This window comes from Myiozetetes cayanensis, unplaced genomic scaffold, assembly GCF_022539395.1.
Source record: "Myiozetetes cayanensis isolate MyiCay16 unplaced genomic scaffold, myiCay2020 scf2-11, whole genome shotgun sequence".
Classification (NCBI taxonomy): domain Eukaryota; kingdom Metazoa; phylum Chordata; class Aves; order Passeriformes; family Tyrannidae; genus Myiozetetes; species Myiozetetes cayanensis.
The window spans coordinates 53,647,707-53,663,985 of NW_026087411.1; the positions used below are offsets into that span (position 1 = coordinate 53,647,707).

At 38.1% G+C, this 16,279-nt stretch overlaps 2 protein-coding genes across 4 annotated transcripts in view; both read left to right on the top strand.

Moving 5' to 3' along the window:
- The window catches only part of SNX9 (sorting nexin 9), a 60,210-nt gene extending 50,169 nt beyond the window's left edge, over window positions 1-10,041 (top strand). For both annotated transcript variants that reach the window (XM_050316213.1, XM_050316212.1), the window contains exons 14-18: window positions 2,685-2,761; window positions 3,412-3,501; window positions 4,919-5,033; window positions 6,478-6,569; window positions 7,871-10,041. In XM_050316213.1, the coding sequence (XP_050172170.1) occupies window positions 2,685-2,761; window positions 3,412-3,501; window positions 4,919-5,033; window positions 6,478-6,569; window positions 7,871-7,918 (422 nt within the window). In that variant the 3' untranslated portion in view covers window positions 7,919-10,041. The remainder of the gene's footprint in view (window positions 1-2,684; window positions 2,762-3,411; window positions 3,502-4,918; window positions 5,034-6,477; window positions 6,570-7,870) is intronic.
- Window positions 10,042-13,483: 3,442 nt separating this feature from the next.
- The window catches only part of SYNJ2 (synaptojanin 2), a 77,194-nt gene continuing 74,398 nt past the window's right edge, over window positions 13,484-16,279 (top strand). For both annotated transcript variants that reach the window (XM_050316201.1, XM_050316203.1), the window contains exon 1: window positions 13,484-13,532. The gene's annotated coding sequence lies outside the window, so the exon portion shown is untranslated. The remainder of the gene's footprint in view (window positions 13,533-16,279) is intronic.

The window sequence follows — 16,279 nt, forward strand, 5'->3', positions numbered from 1 at the left end:
ATATGTCTGGTGTATTCCTTCAGAAATTATTATCCTTGGCTTTTACCAAGCAGTTGAACTGCTAAGAGATGCTCTATCAAACATCTCCAAAAGGTTCCTCTTAGTTTTACATCTTCTTTCATCTCCTTGTGACAGTATGCAGGTCTGTAAACAAAAATATCAGTTTCTCCTTCTGGTCGGATTAAAATATCTGTAGAATATTACTGACCATTCTTCTTATAACTATCTTCAGTCAATGCTTTTAAGGCCCCTCTGTTTCTTGCACACTGGCATAATTTTGTTATAAATGTCAGAAGCACTTGGGCCTTTCTACTTTTCTATTTATTAAATATCCTGACATGCTGGTATATCCTTGCCTTGGGACCCAGCTCAGCTTTTGTGGTTTGAGTTAAGAAGCTGCATAAGTCCAGAAGCTGAAAATGCTGGAAACTCTTCCCTATCCAGTTAACAAAACTGACCAAAACCTGTGCTGAAAAAAGTAATTGTGAGCAATCTGCTTCTGGAATTCAAGTTGTAATGGATGGCCACGTGAGTTGCAAGTTGTATCTCTGACAGGTGGACTGGTGTAGGGAGTGACCTACCCAAGTAAGCATGGCGTGACACTGCTGATAATGTGTAACTTGATGGGTGCTTCAGGTGAGAGATGAACTCTGATTCTTTAAAAATGTCCTGGCACCAGTCAAAAAAGAGATGGTACAACAAAAGGATGCAGCTTGAGGAGCAGCAGATATTCATCTACTACTGGTGTGCCTATTTACTGTTGGGATCCACTGTCTGGAACAACTTTTAAGTATACTATCCCTTAGCCCTACTTTTGGAGAAGTATGAATGCCTCTGCTAGTAGAAAAACTCTTAATGTACCCTGTGCCTTCTACAAGCTGGTTTTGTGCCCTGCTGCCCCAAATGAAAAAGTGTCAGTGTTGGGAGGGTGTGTGATTCCTTAAAGCTCCAATCTATGAAGGTTCCTTGAGTGAGCTCTGCACAGAAAGGGAGGATTTTCTCTTTCGACTTGAATATACATGTTCTTCCTCTTTCTTTATGTCCAGATTGGAAGAGTTATTGCCTTTTGTGGCATTATGAAATGAACAGCATTGTCTAGACCAACCTGGCTTCTGACTCTAAAGGCAAACCATGTTTTAACCCAAAATCTAGGAATCAGTTGCCTAAGCAGCAGTTACTTCCAGGTTTCTTCTCAGCAGGCATGGGAATTCTGAAATTCTGAATTAATGAAATTAATCACCTCCAGGGGTTTTTTATTGTTTTACAAAAGGCAAAGTTATCTTCTGAATTATGTACCTCTTAGATGTCACAACAGGATTTTATAGTAGTTTTATTTTTATTTTATCCTAACAGGCTCAAATAGAAGAAAAATAATGATTTCTTTAGCAGTGTTTTGTTACTGGACTCAGTATTTTTAGGATCAGTCACTTTTCCTCAAAGGTGTTTGACTTAATGAAACCAGCCTAAGGGAAAGTAAGAATCGATTGATAGACCTGAAGCAACATTCAGTCATTGTTTCCTTTAGGACACGCTAAAATGAAGGAATCCTATATAATAAATTTCTAACATAGATTAAACCATATGTTGTAGTAAAAGAAGATAGTGATGTTCAGATTCATCATTAGTGAAATCAATGATAATTTTCAATGAAGTTACTGATTAATGTCTATAAAATTAATGTCAATACAATAAAAACAAAATGTTCATAAAAGACTAACCCCTGCCTAATATCAAGACTTATTTTTTTCTTAAACTAAAGTTTGATATCTGCAAACTATACCTTCCCCTTTCTACTGTCTACCTCAATTTGCTTTCTGTATTCTGTACCGTTGACTATGTGCTTTGGACAAGCTAAACAGGACGGAAAAAGTCTTTGGTCTTTTGGGAAAGTGAAGTAGCATGAAAAGTACAAGAATGTAAGGCTTGTTTCCATCTTTGTCCCACGTAGCTGTGTCCTGTTAGTAATACAGTGTTATGAGTGCTTGTGATGTTGTCTAGCTTAGATTTGTGGTGATGTCTGTATTGTTAATTGTAGATTGTAGGGCTCTTTGATCTGTCTCAAGTGATAATGAAAGTTAGAAACTCACTCTGAAAGCGAGTGAATTTTACAGAGCTTGAAAATTTTATCTGAGAGTTCCCTAAAGGGTCAGAAAGCTTGTTGGCAGGAAAAAAAGTTACTTGAGCCTCCTTCTGCTTATCTGCCCATTGACCTGTGGTCCAGGACTGTTGGAGAACTCAGGGATAGCATCACTATTTTGTAGGGCATTGTGGAGAACTTACTGCTTATCAGGTATGAGAATTGTTTACTAAAAATCAGAACATCAGGTGTTCTTCAGCTTTGTTAGCCTATCTTCTCTTGTCACCCTCCTCATTCTTCCTCCCTCTCCATTTTGGTAGACTTCTGTTGCCACATATGGGGGAATACTTACATTCTTAAACATGAAAAAATTATGAAATGTCAAGTTAAATAGTGTTATTACTGTATTAGAACATTCATTTTTTACAAGATCTTCAGTTTAGTCTTCCTTTAATATTTTTCTAAATTCTTTATTACTGTTGGTTGTAAAAGGATGGCTAGATATTTATTATTTAAAATAAACTATTTTGTAAGTTTGCCTTGAATCAAGGAAAGTTTCTTTTTGTAATTGACTTAATGTAATTTGAACATTTATGTTTACTTTTAGGAGAATCTGATCTCAATGGAGCAATAACAGAAGCAGGGAAAACCTATGAAGAAATTGCCAGTCTTGTAGCAGATCAGGTAGGAGTATTATGAATACATTTGCATACTGTGTACAAACATGTCACCTTTTGGATGCTTCTGACATTTTTTTTCTCTTCTGTTAAAACATAACTGTTAGTGCTGTAGGCCAGTTAAGTGAAATTGTTATTAACAATTAACAATTTCCAACGCACTTTCATCTTCTTTTCCTCACTGTGTCAGCTTGGAGAGGATGTGATGGGAGAGTATTTCAGTTGGACAGAAAGTCACCTTCCGGTTTCTAAAATGTTAAAATGTTTACTTCCTCTTTAAAAGTGTTTTCTGATGTCATTGAGCTGCCTTTGTTAATAATACAAAACAATGATTAATCAGGGTAGGGTTTCTGCCTTCCCTGTGCACTCTCCAGATGTCTACAGGATCCAGATCTTGGCAGTTAGTGTTGAGTAAAACAAGGAACAGAGGTATCTGCTCACTGATGCTCAGTGTCTTACTCTAAAAAGCTTATATTTTAATAAAAACCTTTTCATATATGAAAAACTTTCAATAAACAATTACTATTTTGGTTTGGGTTTTTTCTATTCTTTCCTTGCTTTTTTTCCCCTTCACTGATTTTTGGCATCATAGTTTCTTTTCTGTAACTGTTAATATGCCACAGATAGTTTTACTAATGCTTATACTTTGTTTATTAGCCAAAGAAAGATCTTCACTTTTTGATGGAAACAAATCATGAATATAAGGGATTTCTCGGTTGCTTCCCTGACATCATAGCAGCTCATAAGGTATGTGAAGAACCTTTCCTTTCAAGGGTTGGGCAGCAGGAACAGCAGCAGAAGTGGTGCTACAGTGCACTGCATTTGTGCAGCAGCCTGGCCCGTTTCTAGAAACACTAAAAGCTTCTGTGAAACTGATGTGTTGACTTATTTTAAAATAAGAAGTACTTAGATGGGAGGGAAACTAGAGCTTCTCAGAAGAGTTGAGAATATTATGACTTTCTGCTATAAGAGAGGAGTAGAACATTCATGACTTTCTTCAGGTTAACTTCATGTCCCAATGCAGAGAATAGCAGAACTGTGAATTTGTAATTTTTGAGTCTTATGTGATAGTTGATACTAAAACCACACCAGTATTGTAGGAAAACTTATATGGCTGGCTTACTGATATGTAATAAGTAATCATGTATTGTTTGGAAATTTCTTACTATCAAAAAAACAGACTAGGGCTAACATTTCTGGAGGTAAGGAAAAACAAACAAACAAACCAAAGCACCAGCAACAAAAAACAACCACTTTTTTCTTTGTAGTACAAAACCCATGCTGTCTAGTTTTGGATATTATGCCTTTTTTTTTTTCTTAGAGATTTCCTTATGGTCATGTGCTTGCTGTAATGTATTTCAGGAGACTAAAAATTGTGAAGTATTAAGCAAGTACACAAGTATGTGCTTGCAAGTTTTTTTTATCACTTGAAATGTTATATGTATAAAACTAAAACATAAGAACATACTTCTGAGAGCAACAAAGAAAAAAGCACATCAGATTGTGTATTTTCTTCAGGACATTTACAGTCCTTCATCCCACAGAATCATTGGGGAAAAATACCATAAAGGAGAAGAAACATTTTTAAAGCTTGAAACATAAACTTACTGCCAAAAGACATGTAAATAGGTTCTCCTGAATGTTGTTTGGCACAAATACATTGTGTAGGGAAGGTGTATCTTTTTATGCTTGTTATTTATGTGACACAAGGATTTTCCTGAATCAATGATAATGCACTGCAATAAGTTGTAGTCTCTTAAAAATTAGTTTATGTTGCTTCATCTTGTACAATCTGTAAATAAAGGTTCTACAGGCATTTGATAATTTGAGACTTTTGGATGTCAGTTATGTTGGTCAGCTGTATTTTGAAACTTAGTCCTTTTGTCCTTTTTAGCCTCGTGCATTACTGCCTGTACCAAACTCAAATTTGCTGGTGACTCTGCTCATGCCTGTGTTTGAATTCACTTTTTGCAAGAACTCTTAAAAGCAATACAGTGAAATAACAAACTTTGGATGAAAATGTGAGAAGGCAGAATCAGTCACTGTATGTCTATATATAGTGTATAGCATGCAAACTCAAAATGTGGCTAGTGGTATTTTAGGTTACTATAGAGACCTCTAAGTTGACTACTATTTTAATCTTTTCTGCTTTTGATTTCTACAGGGAGCAATAGAAAGAGTGAAGGAAAGTGATAAGTTAGTTGCAACCAGTAAAATAACGCCACAAGACAAACAGAACATGGTGAAACGTGTGAGCACCATGGCTTATGCACTACAAGGTAAACCAAATTTTGAGCTAAATGGCAATGTTATAGACCTCTGAAAGACATCTGTTAAGTAACATACTTTGAAAGGAAATCTTCATACTGGAATAAGAGCTAGGCATGGGTTGTTTGTGGAGGGTTTTTTTGTGACCTGCTTAGATTTTCTTGAATTGCAGTTATTTTGCAATCCTCTCCCCCCTGCTTTGTGTTGTGTTTTTTTTTTTTTTTAAATCTCACATTGCTGGAGCAAAAGATACATGTTTTGAAAATGCAATTAAAAATCCCAAAACAACTACCCCAGGCTGATTCTTTGATTTTGAAGCAATAATGTCTCAAATTAAAGGCATGGACCCTGGTACAAGAAGCAGTTCATCATGTGCAGAGGTGTTTTTCTGACTCATGCTTTACTCAGATAATTTGGTTGAGATTCATGTTCTTGTGGATAAGATTTTATTTCCTGGATGTTCATTGAATAAATTTTTTCCTCTTTAGCTTAGATGTGTTGTACATGTTCATGAGATGCAGGACACCGCACTTGAAAAAGCAGGGAAGTGAGGAATCAGGGCTCAGTCTTGCAGGATATCAAGCCCTTAAGTGCATCCTATTATTGACTTCAGTGAGACTACTCATTGCTGAGGGAGTTCATCTTTTTTAGCTGGCTTAAAGCCAAGAGTACTCAATATTTTACGTGACAAAATCAGAGCAGCACACAAAATTAATTTTAAAAACAATGAAGAAAACTCCCCACCCCCTTCTTCCTGGTTACAGCAATGCAAGAGGATTGTGCTGTACACCTGGAAATTATGGAAGAGGCCTCTAGGATGACTTTTGCAATCTAGAATATTTCTTCTCCCTCTATTGATATCTCAAAATATATTTTAACTTTTCTTTCAACCCTAAGCTGTGATCTGACAAGAGATGTAGAAAGTGATGTGAGGTGTTATGGATTCAGTAATGGTAGTTCTTGGGTATCTGTTGAAATAGCATCATTGAAGAATGGGTCAGACACTACTGGCTGTATCTCTTTTAATTATTATTATTTTGAGCTAAATATTTACTGCTGTGGCTTACAACTTGATATCCATACCCTTGGAAATCTGAATGTGCTAGCCAAAATCTGTTGGAAACACCTCAGTAGTTACCTCAGTAGGAGACAATTCTGCTTGTGTTTTTTAATTGAATCTTTGTACACCTGAGTACTGTAACACAAGAACCTGTCTTTGTCCAGGAAGTGTCCAGATTTTGTCAGTGTGTAACTGACACCCTACCAGTTTTACAAACAGTTTCATCGTAAGTTGAGTACTGCAGGCAAAACAGGTTGTGGAAGCACGAGAACAAAAACTGTGCTGGCAGGGCTGGACACTGAGCCTGTTGCACAGTTACTAACCTGAACTGAGTGAAACTGTTCCTAATTACAAGTGCTTCTCTAAAATAATTTGTCTCCTGGGTCTAATTGCAGCTGAGATGAATCACTTCCACAGTAACCGGATTTATGACTACAACAGCGTCATTCGTCTCTATCTGGAGCAGCAGGCACAGTTTTATGAAACGGTAAGGTGCAGTATTTCAGTGCTGTTTTCTTGGAATGTGCTGTGCTGCTACTTTTATAAGAAATACTCACAGTATGTAATCCATTTTTTTTATGAGACTCTCCTGTTGAGCAGATATTTGAAGAATTGCACAAAATTGTAAAAAGAATTGTAAAAAAAGCCAAACCCCAAAGAATGCGTTAAAATCATATTTTCCTATAGATACTCTCCTAGGTACATAACTATCATAATAAACTTATTAGAAATAAAAAACAGTTTTCAAAAACATTATTGTTGATAGCTTGAGGGGTTTATTTTCAATGTCAGTACTAGGGTTACAAAGACCTTCAGTTCTGTGATGTGCAGTCAACAAGGTCTGCTGCACTGACTGTAACAATAAAACACTTGAACAGAACTTAGCTCCCATAGGATGGGAGTGAGAAGGGAAGCTTCTGTGATGTACACAAGTGTGGGGCACAAGGGACAGGAGGGGTTTAGATGACATTCAATATGTTAACACTAAGCACTCTGCCTATAAGCTTAGTTCTCATTCCTTGTGCTTTTTATAATTAAACCAGAAAACAAATTTTCTAATGTGGGATACTGGTAAAACATACAAGTTTAAGTGTGCTGGAAACTGACTTCTATCACTTAAAGGAGTCTCATAATTAACTGATTGCTCTTCACAGCAATAAAATTTGACAGTGGGACTTCAGAGGTATCTTTAGTGGATGACAACTTTAGATCCCCATGAGGTCATCACTTTGCTTACTTTCTCTGACACATCTGATGGGGGCTAGGCATAGGTTTCCCCTTACCTTCTTTCAGTCTCTTATCCAGTCTGTTCTGATCCTCCTGGTTGCAGCCTCACCAGTTTCCTTGTACCAGTCCCCTCTCCCTGTACACGTTCACATGTGGGATCTTGGCTACCATGAGAGCTGTGGGGAGTGCACAGGAACTCTGTCCTGATGTTTCAGCCTTGTTTCAGTAGGGAAGCGAGTTTCCTGGAAAATCTGGCTTTGTTCATGTAGCTCTCCTGTGTAGTGAAGTGCTAGAAAAGCAAATAGGCAGGATAACAGCCCTGCCTACAATGCTTTCTCCAACCCAACCTTAGCAGTGAAAGTACAAAATGAACAAGGCAGAAAGTGTATATATGAAAAGTCTTTATAATGGAACGCTTTGAGAGTCCTACACACAAAACCTGCAGTAAAACCTCCAGTCTTTCATCAAATGAGGAAACAATTAATTTCTTACCCTGCAATGATATTTCTGCACAGTGTAAAGTCACTACATATTAAATATGTTCTGTTTCTTCTTTTTCAGATTGCACAGAAGCTGAGGCAGGCACTCAGCCGCTTTCCTGTGATGTAGAGGATAAGGAAGGAGTAGTCAACAATAAAGAACAACTCCAAAGTGCTTTATTGACGTGGGGGCAATGCCAATAAAAAGCCTTTGCTAAAAAGAAAACTTAAAAAAAAAAAACCAAAAACAAAACAAACTCACACAAAAACTAAAAAAAAAAAAAAACCAACCCACACTAAAAAGAAAAAATTGGGAAAAAAACCACCCAAAACCAACCAAACAACCCAAGAAGAAGAAGAAGAATCAGTTGTAGAAAAAAAGTATTATTTAAATTTTACTTTATCAGCCTAAATCATAAGATAAGGTTCTCTTATCTTGAATGCTCTCCCATTTGTATCACCATTTAAATAAAAACAGCTAGATAATGCTGTCAGTTATAGGCATCTAAATTATCAAACTGATGTGTTGCCATGGACTTAATGAAGACTTGGGTCTATCAGATGTTCTTCCAAAATCTTGTAATCAACATCAGAGTTATGTGTTTGGGTTTTTTTCTTTTTTTTTTTTTTTTTTTTTAAATGGGAAAGCGGACAAACTTGAGAAAATGAATTAATACTATTATATTCAATTGATCTCTAGCAATTCAGTAACCAGGAGGATTTATATTCTCATATGTTTCTGGCACATGTTCATGATAATCTCCTGAACTAATGCTTTGTTCTTAAGTTTTGCTTCCCATATGCAGCCATGGCATACCGTTCCCATTATGACTTCTGGTAAATATAATTCATTCTTCCCTTTCTTCTTTTTTCTTCTACCTAAATCTTGTACTTGTGGCACACCAACTCAGAGCTTATGTCAGGCTCACTCTTTCTCACTATGCACTCTGTAAGAAGACAAAGTACAAACAAGGAATGAGCCATTCAGGAAGGTGTGAAAAACAGGTTCCCATACCAGCACTTTGACACCCCCGATGTTATGTCATGAGGCACTGGTGTTCCTTAGTGCTGTACAGGGCCAGCTTCCCTTCTGAGAGTTTGAAGTGTTTCAGCAGAGGGGACACTGCCTCATCTAACCCCAAATAGTAGAAGTCCCCAGATTCCAACTAAGCTCAGGTCTTCATGTAGTAGTATGGTATGCTATTGGGTCGGGTTAACTTTTTGTTGCCTTCTAATGCAAACTAAAAGGTGGCAAAAGTACCGAATAACCACATTAGTTATCACACAAACTCTGTGCTTTGATCATTATCCTTTATCATTGTCCTCTTTCATACTACTGAAATACCATTTGAGGCCTTGGCTTTTCACAGAATCAAACCAAAAAAGCCACCACCACCTGTGTTCACAATGGGCACCAACTACAGTAATTCACTTCTTGCCATAGACAAGCAGGGAAGCCAAAATGCAGTTTTTGCTAAAATGTGCCTACAAAATAAACATTTTAGGAAAGAAAAACCCTAAAACAGGCATTTTACCTATAAGCCATTCTAAGTGACGGGTACAGTCTGCTGGTTCAATAGTTGCCTTACTCTCTTTTGCATTGGTGTTACTTTTGTGTGCTAGAAGTAAAATCTGGATCTGCCTGAATAACCTGAAACCAAACCAAATGAGACTAAGCCTAAGTCTAGATGCTTTTCAGTGTCACAAGTTTTGTTCACATTTTATAAACCTTGTCTTTTTCTCCTCCCAATTTTAGTTGTTTGCTTCCAAAATTCCATAGCTCAGTGTTGTTTGATACAGCCATTTAAATATGTACAAATTGTAAAGAATGTGTATAAATGTTTTACACCAAATGTAAGATCTGCTTGCATGTAGAAGCAGCTTATATAATAAATTGTTACAATGTGTACAGTAAATTCTGAAATCACTTTTTCAAGCCAGCATTTTTCTAGTATTTGTATATTCACTTTTTGGTAATGAAATCTTTGTAACGGACTCTTAATTTGGGAGGGGGAAGGGGAATTCTTTTTACCAATCTTTAAATAGCTCCACATGCACTAAAGTTGAAGGTTCTTTATCTTGAAGAGACTGTTTTGGAATCTAAAGTGTAAGCTATGCATTCCCAGTGCAGGGAAGCATCTGTCAGATGCAACATTTTGGAAAAAAAAAAAAATCAACAAAAAACCCCTTGTTTAAAGACTTCCAGTAAAATGAAGTTAAACTGATAATAAATATTTATGTATATCCACCAGACTATTTTATCTTTTTGTTTGGAATCATCATGTTGGCTTTTAACAGGGTGAATGCAGCATGAGGCAAATCCTCCCTATAGCTTTTCACCAGCATACACATACTGGCCAGCTGAGGAACGAGAAAGCATCCACGTGTCTTCCATAAAGCAGGCATCACGACTGGAAGGTATAATAGTACTAGTGACTGCAAACCAGCAAAGGCTATGCATATGTTTTAAGCTTTCATTATTCAGGTCAGTCCAGCTCATGGTTGATGGAACCCTCCTGACTGCAAATAAGTAGTAGAGCACAGTGCTACTGTGTATTCCTGGCTTTGTGTTGGCATGGTGTTGACCCAGAATAGGAATTTGATTGTCTTTGATATTTGTTTTTTAAATCAGATGTGAACAGTAGCATAGTTAGGTTTGGTGAGTTGGGGGCAACAGAAAATCTGCACACTGAAGATGCAGTCATTAAATGGGAATAACAAGGTAGCATAAGACTTGAGTGATGCCCTCCTGTATTTTGTTTGTCATAGCTGAATAATTAGTGTCTGGAGCATCAAAAAGCATAAAGACTGTTTCCTGGCTTAGGTTTTCCTTCCAGGGTGAGCCAAACACTGGCATTAGCCCAGTGACTTCATAAAAGACATCAAATGCCCTAGCTGTTGGGTTTAACTTCACATTTTAATTGCTTGTTCCATTACTGCTACCACATTCAATTTTAAACCAATAAAAATGTAGCCGTACTGAGGGGAATGCTACCTGTATTTCTAGTTTGCCATTAATCTGACATGGGATTAGACTGCAGCAGCAGACTTTGCTGCAATGGTACGGTTTTGGAGGAATACTGTCTACTGCCATAAGAAACGGTATTCTTTACAGGAGGCCTAACTTTGCATGAGTACTGAAATTTTTACATTACTGAGCAATTTCTGTTTTCTGTGACAAGTTAGTTGAGAAAGTACGACCATAACATACACTTTATTCTGTGAACCCTAATTAAGTAATATACATCAATTTTACTGCAACCAAAACTAGTCTAGTTCAGTCTGTTAGAAAAGTAATTCAGCCTTACAGCCTTGTAAAGAGAGAGATGCAGCTTTTGTGCTATGGCTTAGTTTGACATACACCAAACACCCCGCCAGTTAGTTTGGCCAAAATTACTCCCTCCACAGCCTCATGGTATGCAGTTGTCACACAGCAAAGAAAGCATTCACTAGGCAAGTGTCCTGCTACTGCTGCTTCTGCCTTTCTTAGTGCTTCACACTGAGGTCTGTGAGCATGCACCAGGGAGAGCCCACTTAGTTGTGTATGGGGGTCTTTGGTCATTTGTTTTTTCCACTTTACATCTTTTCCATATTTTTCTATAACTCTTCTGATAAAATTAATGCTAATAACTGGTAGTAACTGGTATAACAAACAAGTACATAACAGGAGAGCTGATCACTTGAGCAGAAAAAAAGGGGTTTTTTCTGTCTAAAGAACTCCTAACAAGAAACAACCTTAAAGAATTAGAAATATATGGACTGGCTGGTGACCAATCCACCCATCCTGTATTGTGGCAATATCAGTTACACCCATGCTATTTTAAAGAACATCTGAGTCACAAATACACAGATTTGAATTAGCCGGGTCTGCTGTCTGTTGTTTTTTTTTTCTTCTCCTGTGGCTCTGCACATGAGTTGTGACTCTGAGATCTTTGCAGTATCTTTGGGATACTGAATTTAAACTGACTTAATTTCCTTGTTTTATAAAGTTAAAAATGTGTTTGCCTGTTTTTAATCATCTGGGCCTTTTAATCTTTCCTAATTGGTCAGATTTTCCTAAACTATCCTAACTTTTTTGCCTTCCTTCTGATTCCAGATAGTATGCCTACCGCCTTCCTGCTGAACTTTCTGAACTTTAGGTTCTTATCATCTACAGAGTTAAAAACTGTTTGCTTCATGATAGAATTGATTAGTTTCTTTGAACTGGTCCTGTCAATCTGAAAGCAGCTTTCTCATGTTTACTGAACACTTTTGTTCTCTTATTCTAACCTGTTTCTTTATTCTCCTCTTAAAGTAGATTTTTGTTCATCCCATTTTTCTGTCAGGGCTGAAGCAAGGTGGCGTATCATACTATTTTCTGTTAACAGCAGACCTTTTTTACCCTTAGTTTTCCTTTTATACCTAGCATCTCTAAAGACTACTCGTTTAAAAAAATATTTACTATTAAACTAATTTTGTCTTAGCAAACATTTGCCAATGCAAGGTCACTTTTAATTCACATTGTCTTCCATTCCAATTAAATCTCTGTAGATCAAAATCTAAAATTGTTACTCTTCACTGTTTTATTTTTAAATCTTGTGAAATGTCATTCCCAAAAAACCCAAGTACTGTGATGAAGTGTTATTCCAGGGAATAGTTTTCTTTAAAAATACTTAATTTTAAAGATGTTTAAAGTTGCTAGCTCCAAGAAGTCTGTTAGAGGTTATCTTAGCAAAATAATGACAGACAATAGGAAATATAAAAATAATAGAAAATACAGAAAGATTGCAGAGACTTCTTTAAAAATAGTATTAAGTGGTTTGGTTTCTTTTGAATTGTATCCTAGTTATTTGACCTTAGTTATTAACCTGTCCCCAGAGACACTCTCCAAGAGCATGGCATAGGGGACAAGTGATCCATGTGTACGCATGTGCATGCAGGAATGTGCAGTGTTTGTGCTAGTTAAGATTGCTGAGCCAGTCCCTGGGGGCTGGCAAGTCTGCAAAGAAAGGCATCAAACTGAGAAAACTGATCTGCCAAGTGGGTCGGTAACCAGGCAGGTCCTTTGACCATCTAACAGAGCTGAGAAGGGAGGAGTGAGGGATACAGAAGAGAGCATTTGTCATGGGCCAGCTTAGAAGAGGCTTTGCTTGGCAGTGCAAGAGCATTCCCTGAAGAGTTTGGAAAGGCAGAGAAGGTCTGCGAGACTGGAGAGGGGGATTAATAAAAGAAGGTAAAGGTCTCCTTTAGGGTTTTGAATTCTCTTCAAGGTTTCCTGGAAAAAAAATGCCCAAAGATTAAAAGTAATGGGAGAAGCAGCACAGTTAATTTTGTTCAGCTGTTGGGTCCCTGCCAGAAATAACAACACTTTAGAGCCCTTATACACTTTCAACCATAATATATCTTTTGGGAAAACACCTCCATGCTGGACTACCTAGAAAGGGTCAGTTTAGGGTCAGTGAAAGGTTGGTCCTGATGCTCCAGGATTGTGGAATTGGTCAGCTGTACTCTCACTTAAAGGGGCCACTGACATAAATGTCTATAAACATGACCCCATTAGGGAGGAAGAGCACTGCACATTATCTAAAAAAAGCAGGTCAAGTGCCCTGGGACTGAAACATAGCTAAATGGGGTGACTGGCTGAGGGAGCACACTGCTGTCTGATGTTTCAGCGTTTTGCTCTGTTTCTTCAGACTTCTTCCTGCCCACAAACAGTATCTGCCCTGAACTAGGAAAGATCGGAGCAATATACAAGCAAGTACCAGGTGAGCTCTCCAGTTACTAGTTTCAGTAAATTAACCTGCTTGGAATGGGATTTTTCCTATAGGCTTCCTTGCAGGAAATGTTAGTGTGGGGATGAAGAGACAGACAGATATTTTTACCTTTTACTGTCAGATACCTGTACCAGGATGAGAGATTTTTCTCTGTCTCACTGATAAAGAAACTGAGGGACAAATGAATTGTCATGTGGCAAGAAGGTAGGAGGGCTGAGAATGGAATGCAACTGCTAATTCTGAGGACAGAATTTGATGCTGAATTTCAACTAAATCCAAGACTATGATCCCTAACTCCTACCCAGCTTCATTCTCCTCCCTCGGGCCTTCTCTGCCAGCCCCTTCAGCTGATGCCTAACTCCAGAGCTTCTGACAATTGGCAATGGCCAAGTTTCTGATACATGCAAGAAGTACCTGTTAAACTGCTCATCACAGCATCCATTAATATCCACCTGCATCTACATGATGCCTCAATGACTAATGAATTTGGTCACCCACAGGAGATGTGAAAATACTGGGGGAGCAGACTGGAGTTTATAGAACAGGGATTGTGAAGAGCATACTCTCTTCCTTCCTGTACCAAAGGAGAGCAATTTCTAGGACTATGAATTACTTAGAACAATAATCATGTTAAAATAACTAGTAAATAGTATTACTGTTTCAGACACAGCTCAATAAACTCTTCATAATATTTGTAAATCTAGATGGAAATTAATCTCTTAATCCTGTTAAATGAAAAGATTAAATGCATCACTTCATTATGTTTGCTTTTCTGCTTTACATTTGGGAGAAGAGTATCTTTGTGCTCCTTGTGTATTGCCTGCTTATCTAGACCTTTCTGGACCCATCAAAATTTATCACACTCCTAACATAAAGTTCACTATATTCACTTTTTTGGCATTTCTCAGACCTTGCATCTCCTGCTAGGGCAGGAGGGGATCATTGCTGCTATGTTCTTGCCATTCTCTAAGACTGTCTCGAGGGCTTTGGCTGGGATGGTACCCCCTTACAATACTATCAGCACTCACAACTGTACTATGAATGTGAAATATCTATTGGCATTTCTTAGAGCCTCTTAAAATCCTTATGTGAAAATCCAATCATTTTGTCTGGTTGGTTTTTTAAAACCTGCCACTATAATGTCCAGTGACACACTGGAAACAAAGCCCAAAACAAGACAGTTTATCCAATGCTCATCAGTCTGTATTTTATTATTTTTAATCATATTCTTTCTGATCCAGACAGAGAATCTTGATAAGTTTGGTGCATCAAGTCAAACTCTTGCCAAAGGGGAAGATGCCTCAAAAGTGAGGACCATACAGGGCTGAGGGACATTTTTATAATTTTTTACTAGTTCCTTACTCGTTGAGTAGTATTTTTAAGGTCAGTAAAGATTTTGTTTAAAAACTCAACAGCTGGAAGAGAAGTGAAAAGCTAAACATAGCATCTGTTGCAATATAGTAACATATAAAGCAGGCTGCTTGCTGCTAGCATGGATTTGCTGAGCTTGATGCACTGCCCCAGAAGGCTCCTATCTGATTGCACTCACCAGGGCTACACTGCTCAGGACTGGTTATGCCAGCACAGAAAGCTGAGAAGTACGAAAACTCTTTAGCTGTCTTCTCTATTTAAGCAGTGGTGCTTTCCTACCTGTTTACAAATTGCACCTACCAAACATAAAGCAAGGACATTTTCACAAACCTTTGGGAATAAGGTAGGTGTAGAACACTTCTTCCCTACTACGGGCATGTTTATGCTTATTTGGCAATAGATAGACTTTACTGGGGTAACAACTAGTGCCAGTCTATTTACTGTTTATAAACACAGTCTTAATGCTTGGTAAAAAGGAAACAACAACCAAAAAAACCCCACAAACAAATAAACCCACCATACAAATGTTTATGCAAGTCTTCCAAAATTTAAACCAAATTCACAATCAGTAAGAGGAGGTTGCTATCCAAAGAATTGCTATACCATAATATAAGTCTGCAGAATGTCTGCAGGAGTTGGGATCTATTCAACTGGGATGTAAAATCAGCACTAGAAAAGGGCAACTCGCAGGGATTGCAGTGGTTTCAGGGTCTGCTCCTAGAGTAAGAGTTGAGTTCAGAAAAGCTATTTGTAGGTGCTGTCTGGCACAGCTCCCCTCTGTGTGAGCTGCTAAGTTTATATTGTAATTAGTGATAGTATCTAATAAAAATGCTTGGTGGTCTTAAGAAATTTTTGAATAAAACAGCCCTTCCTGAAGGGGATTGTGTGTCACATGGCAAAAAACCAAGATCCCATCAAGTAAACATTGTGTTGTGTGGTTGCAGGGGCTTGAACAGATACTTGCAGCTGCACAAGGGCTCCGGGCTGTTTCTCACTGCTGTGGAGCCAGAGAGGAACAATCAACCCTGGCTGCGTCCAGGTGTGTGTGTGGCACACAGGTCTGGTGATAAACTCTTTTGTAGCGTGGAGAAAGACAAGACAGATGTGTGCTGTCACTATCTGGTTCCCCCTCAACCCCAGGACACGATGACACCTCAGCTGGCCCTGTGTGGAGCCAGCTAAAATCTGCTTAAGTGTATTGGTGCTGACCTGTGCTTTGCCAGAGGCTGTGCTAGACAGCTGATGGGCCTGAAGGTAGAGAGTGTGAGTGTAGCTGGCTTCTGGCAGGGTGAGTAGACAGTCCAAGAAATCTGTCTCAGGGTAGCTCAGACTTTTGCCCTATGGGACTTCAACTCCCACTAAGTTAA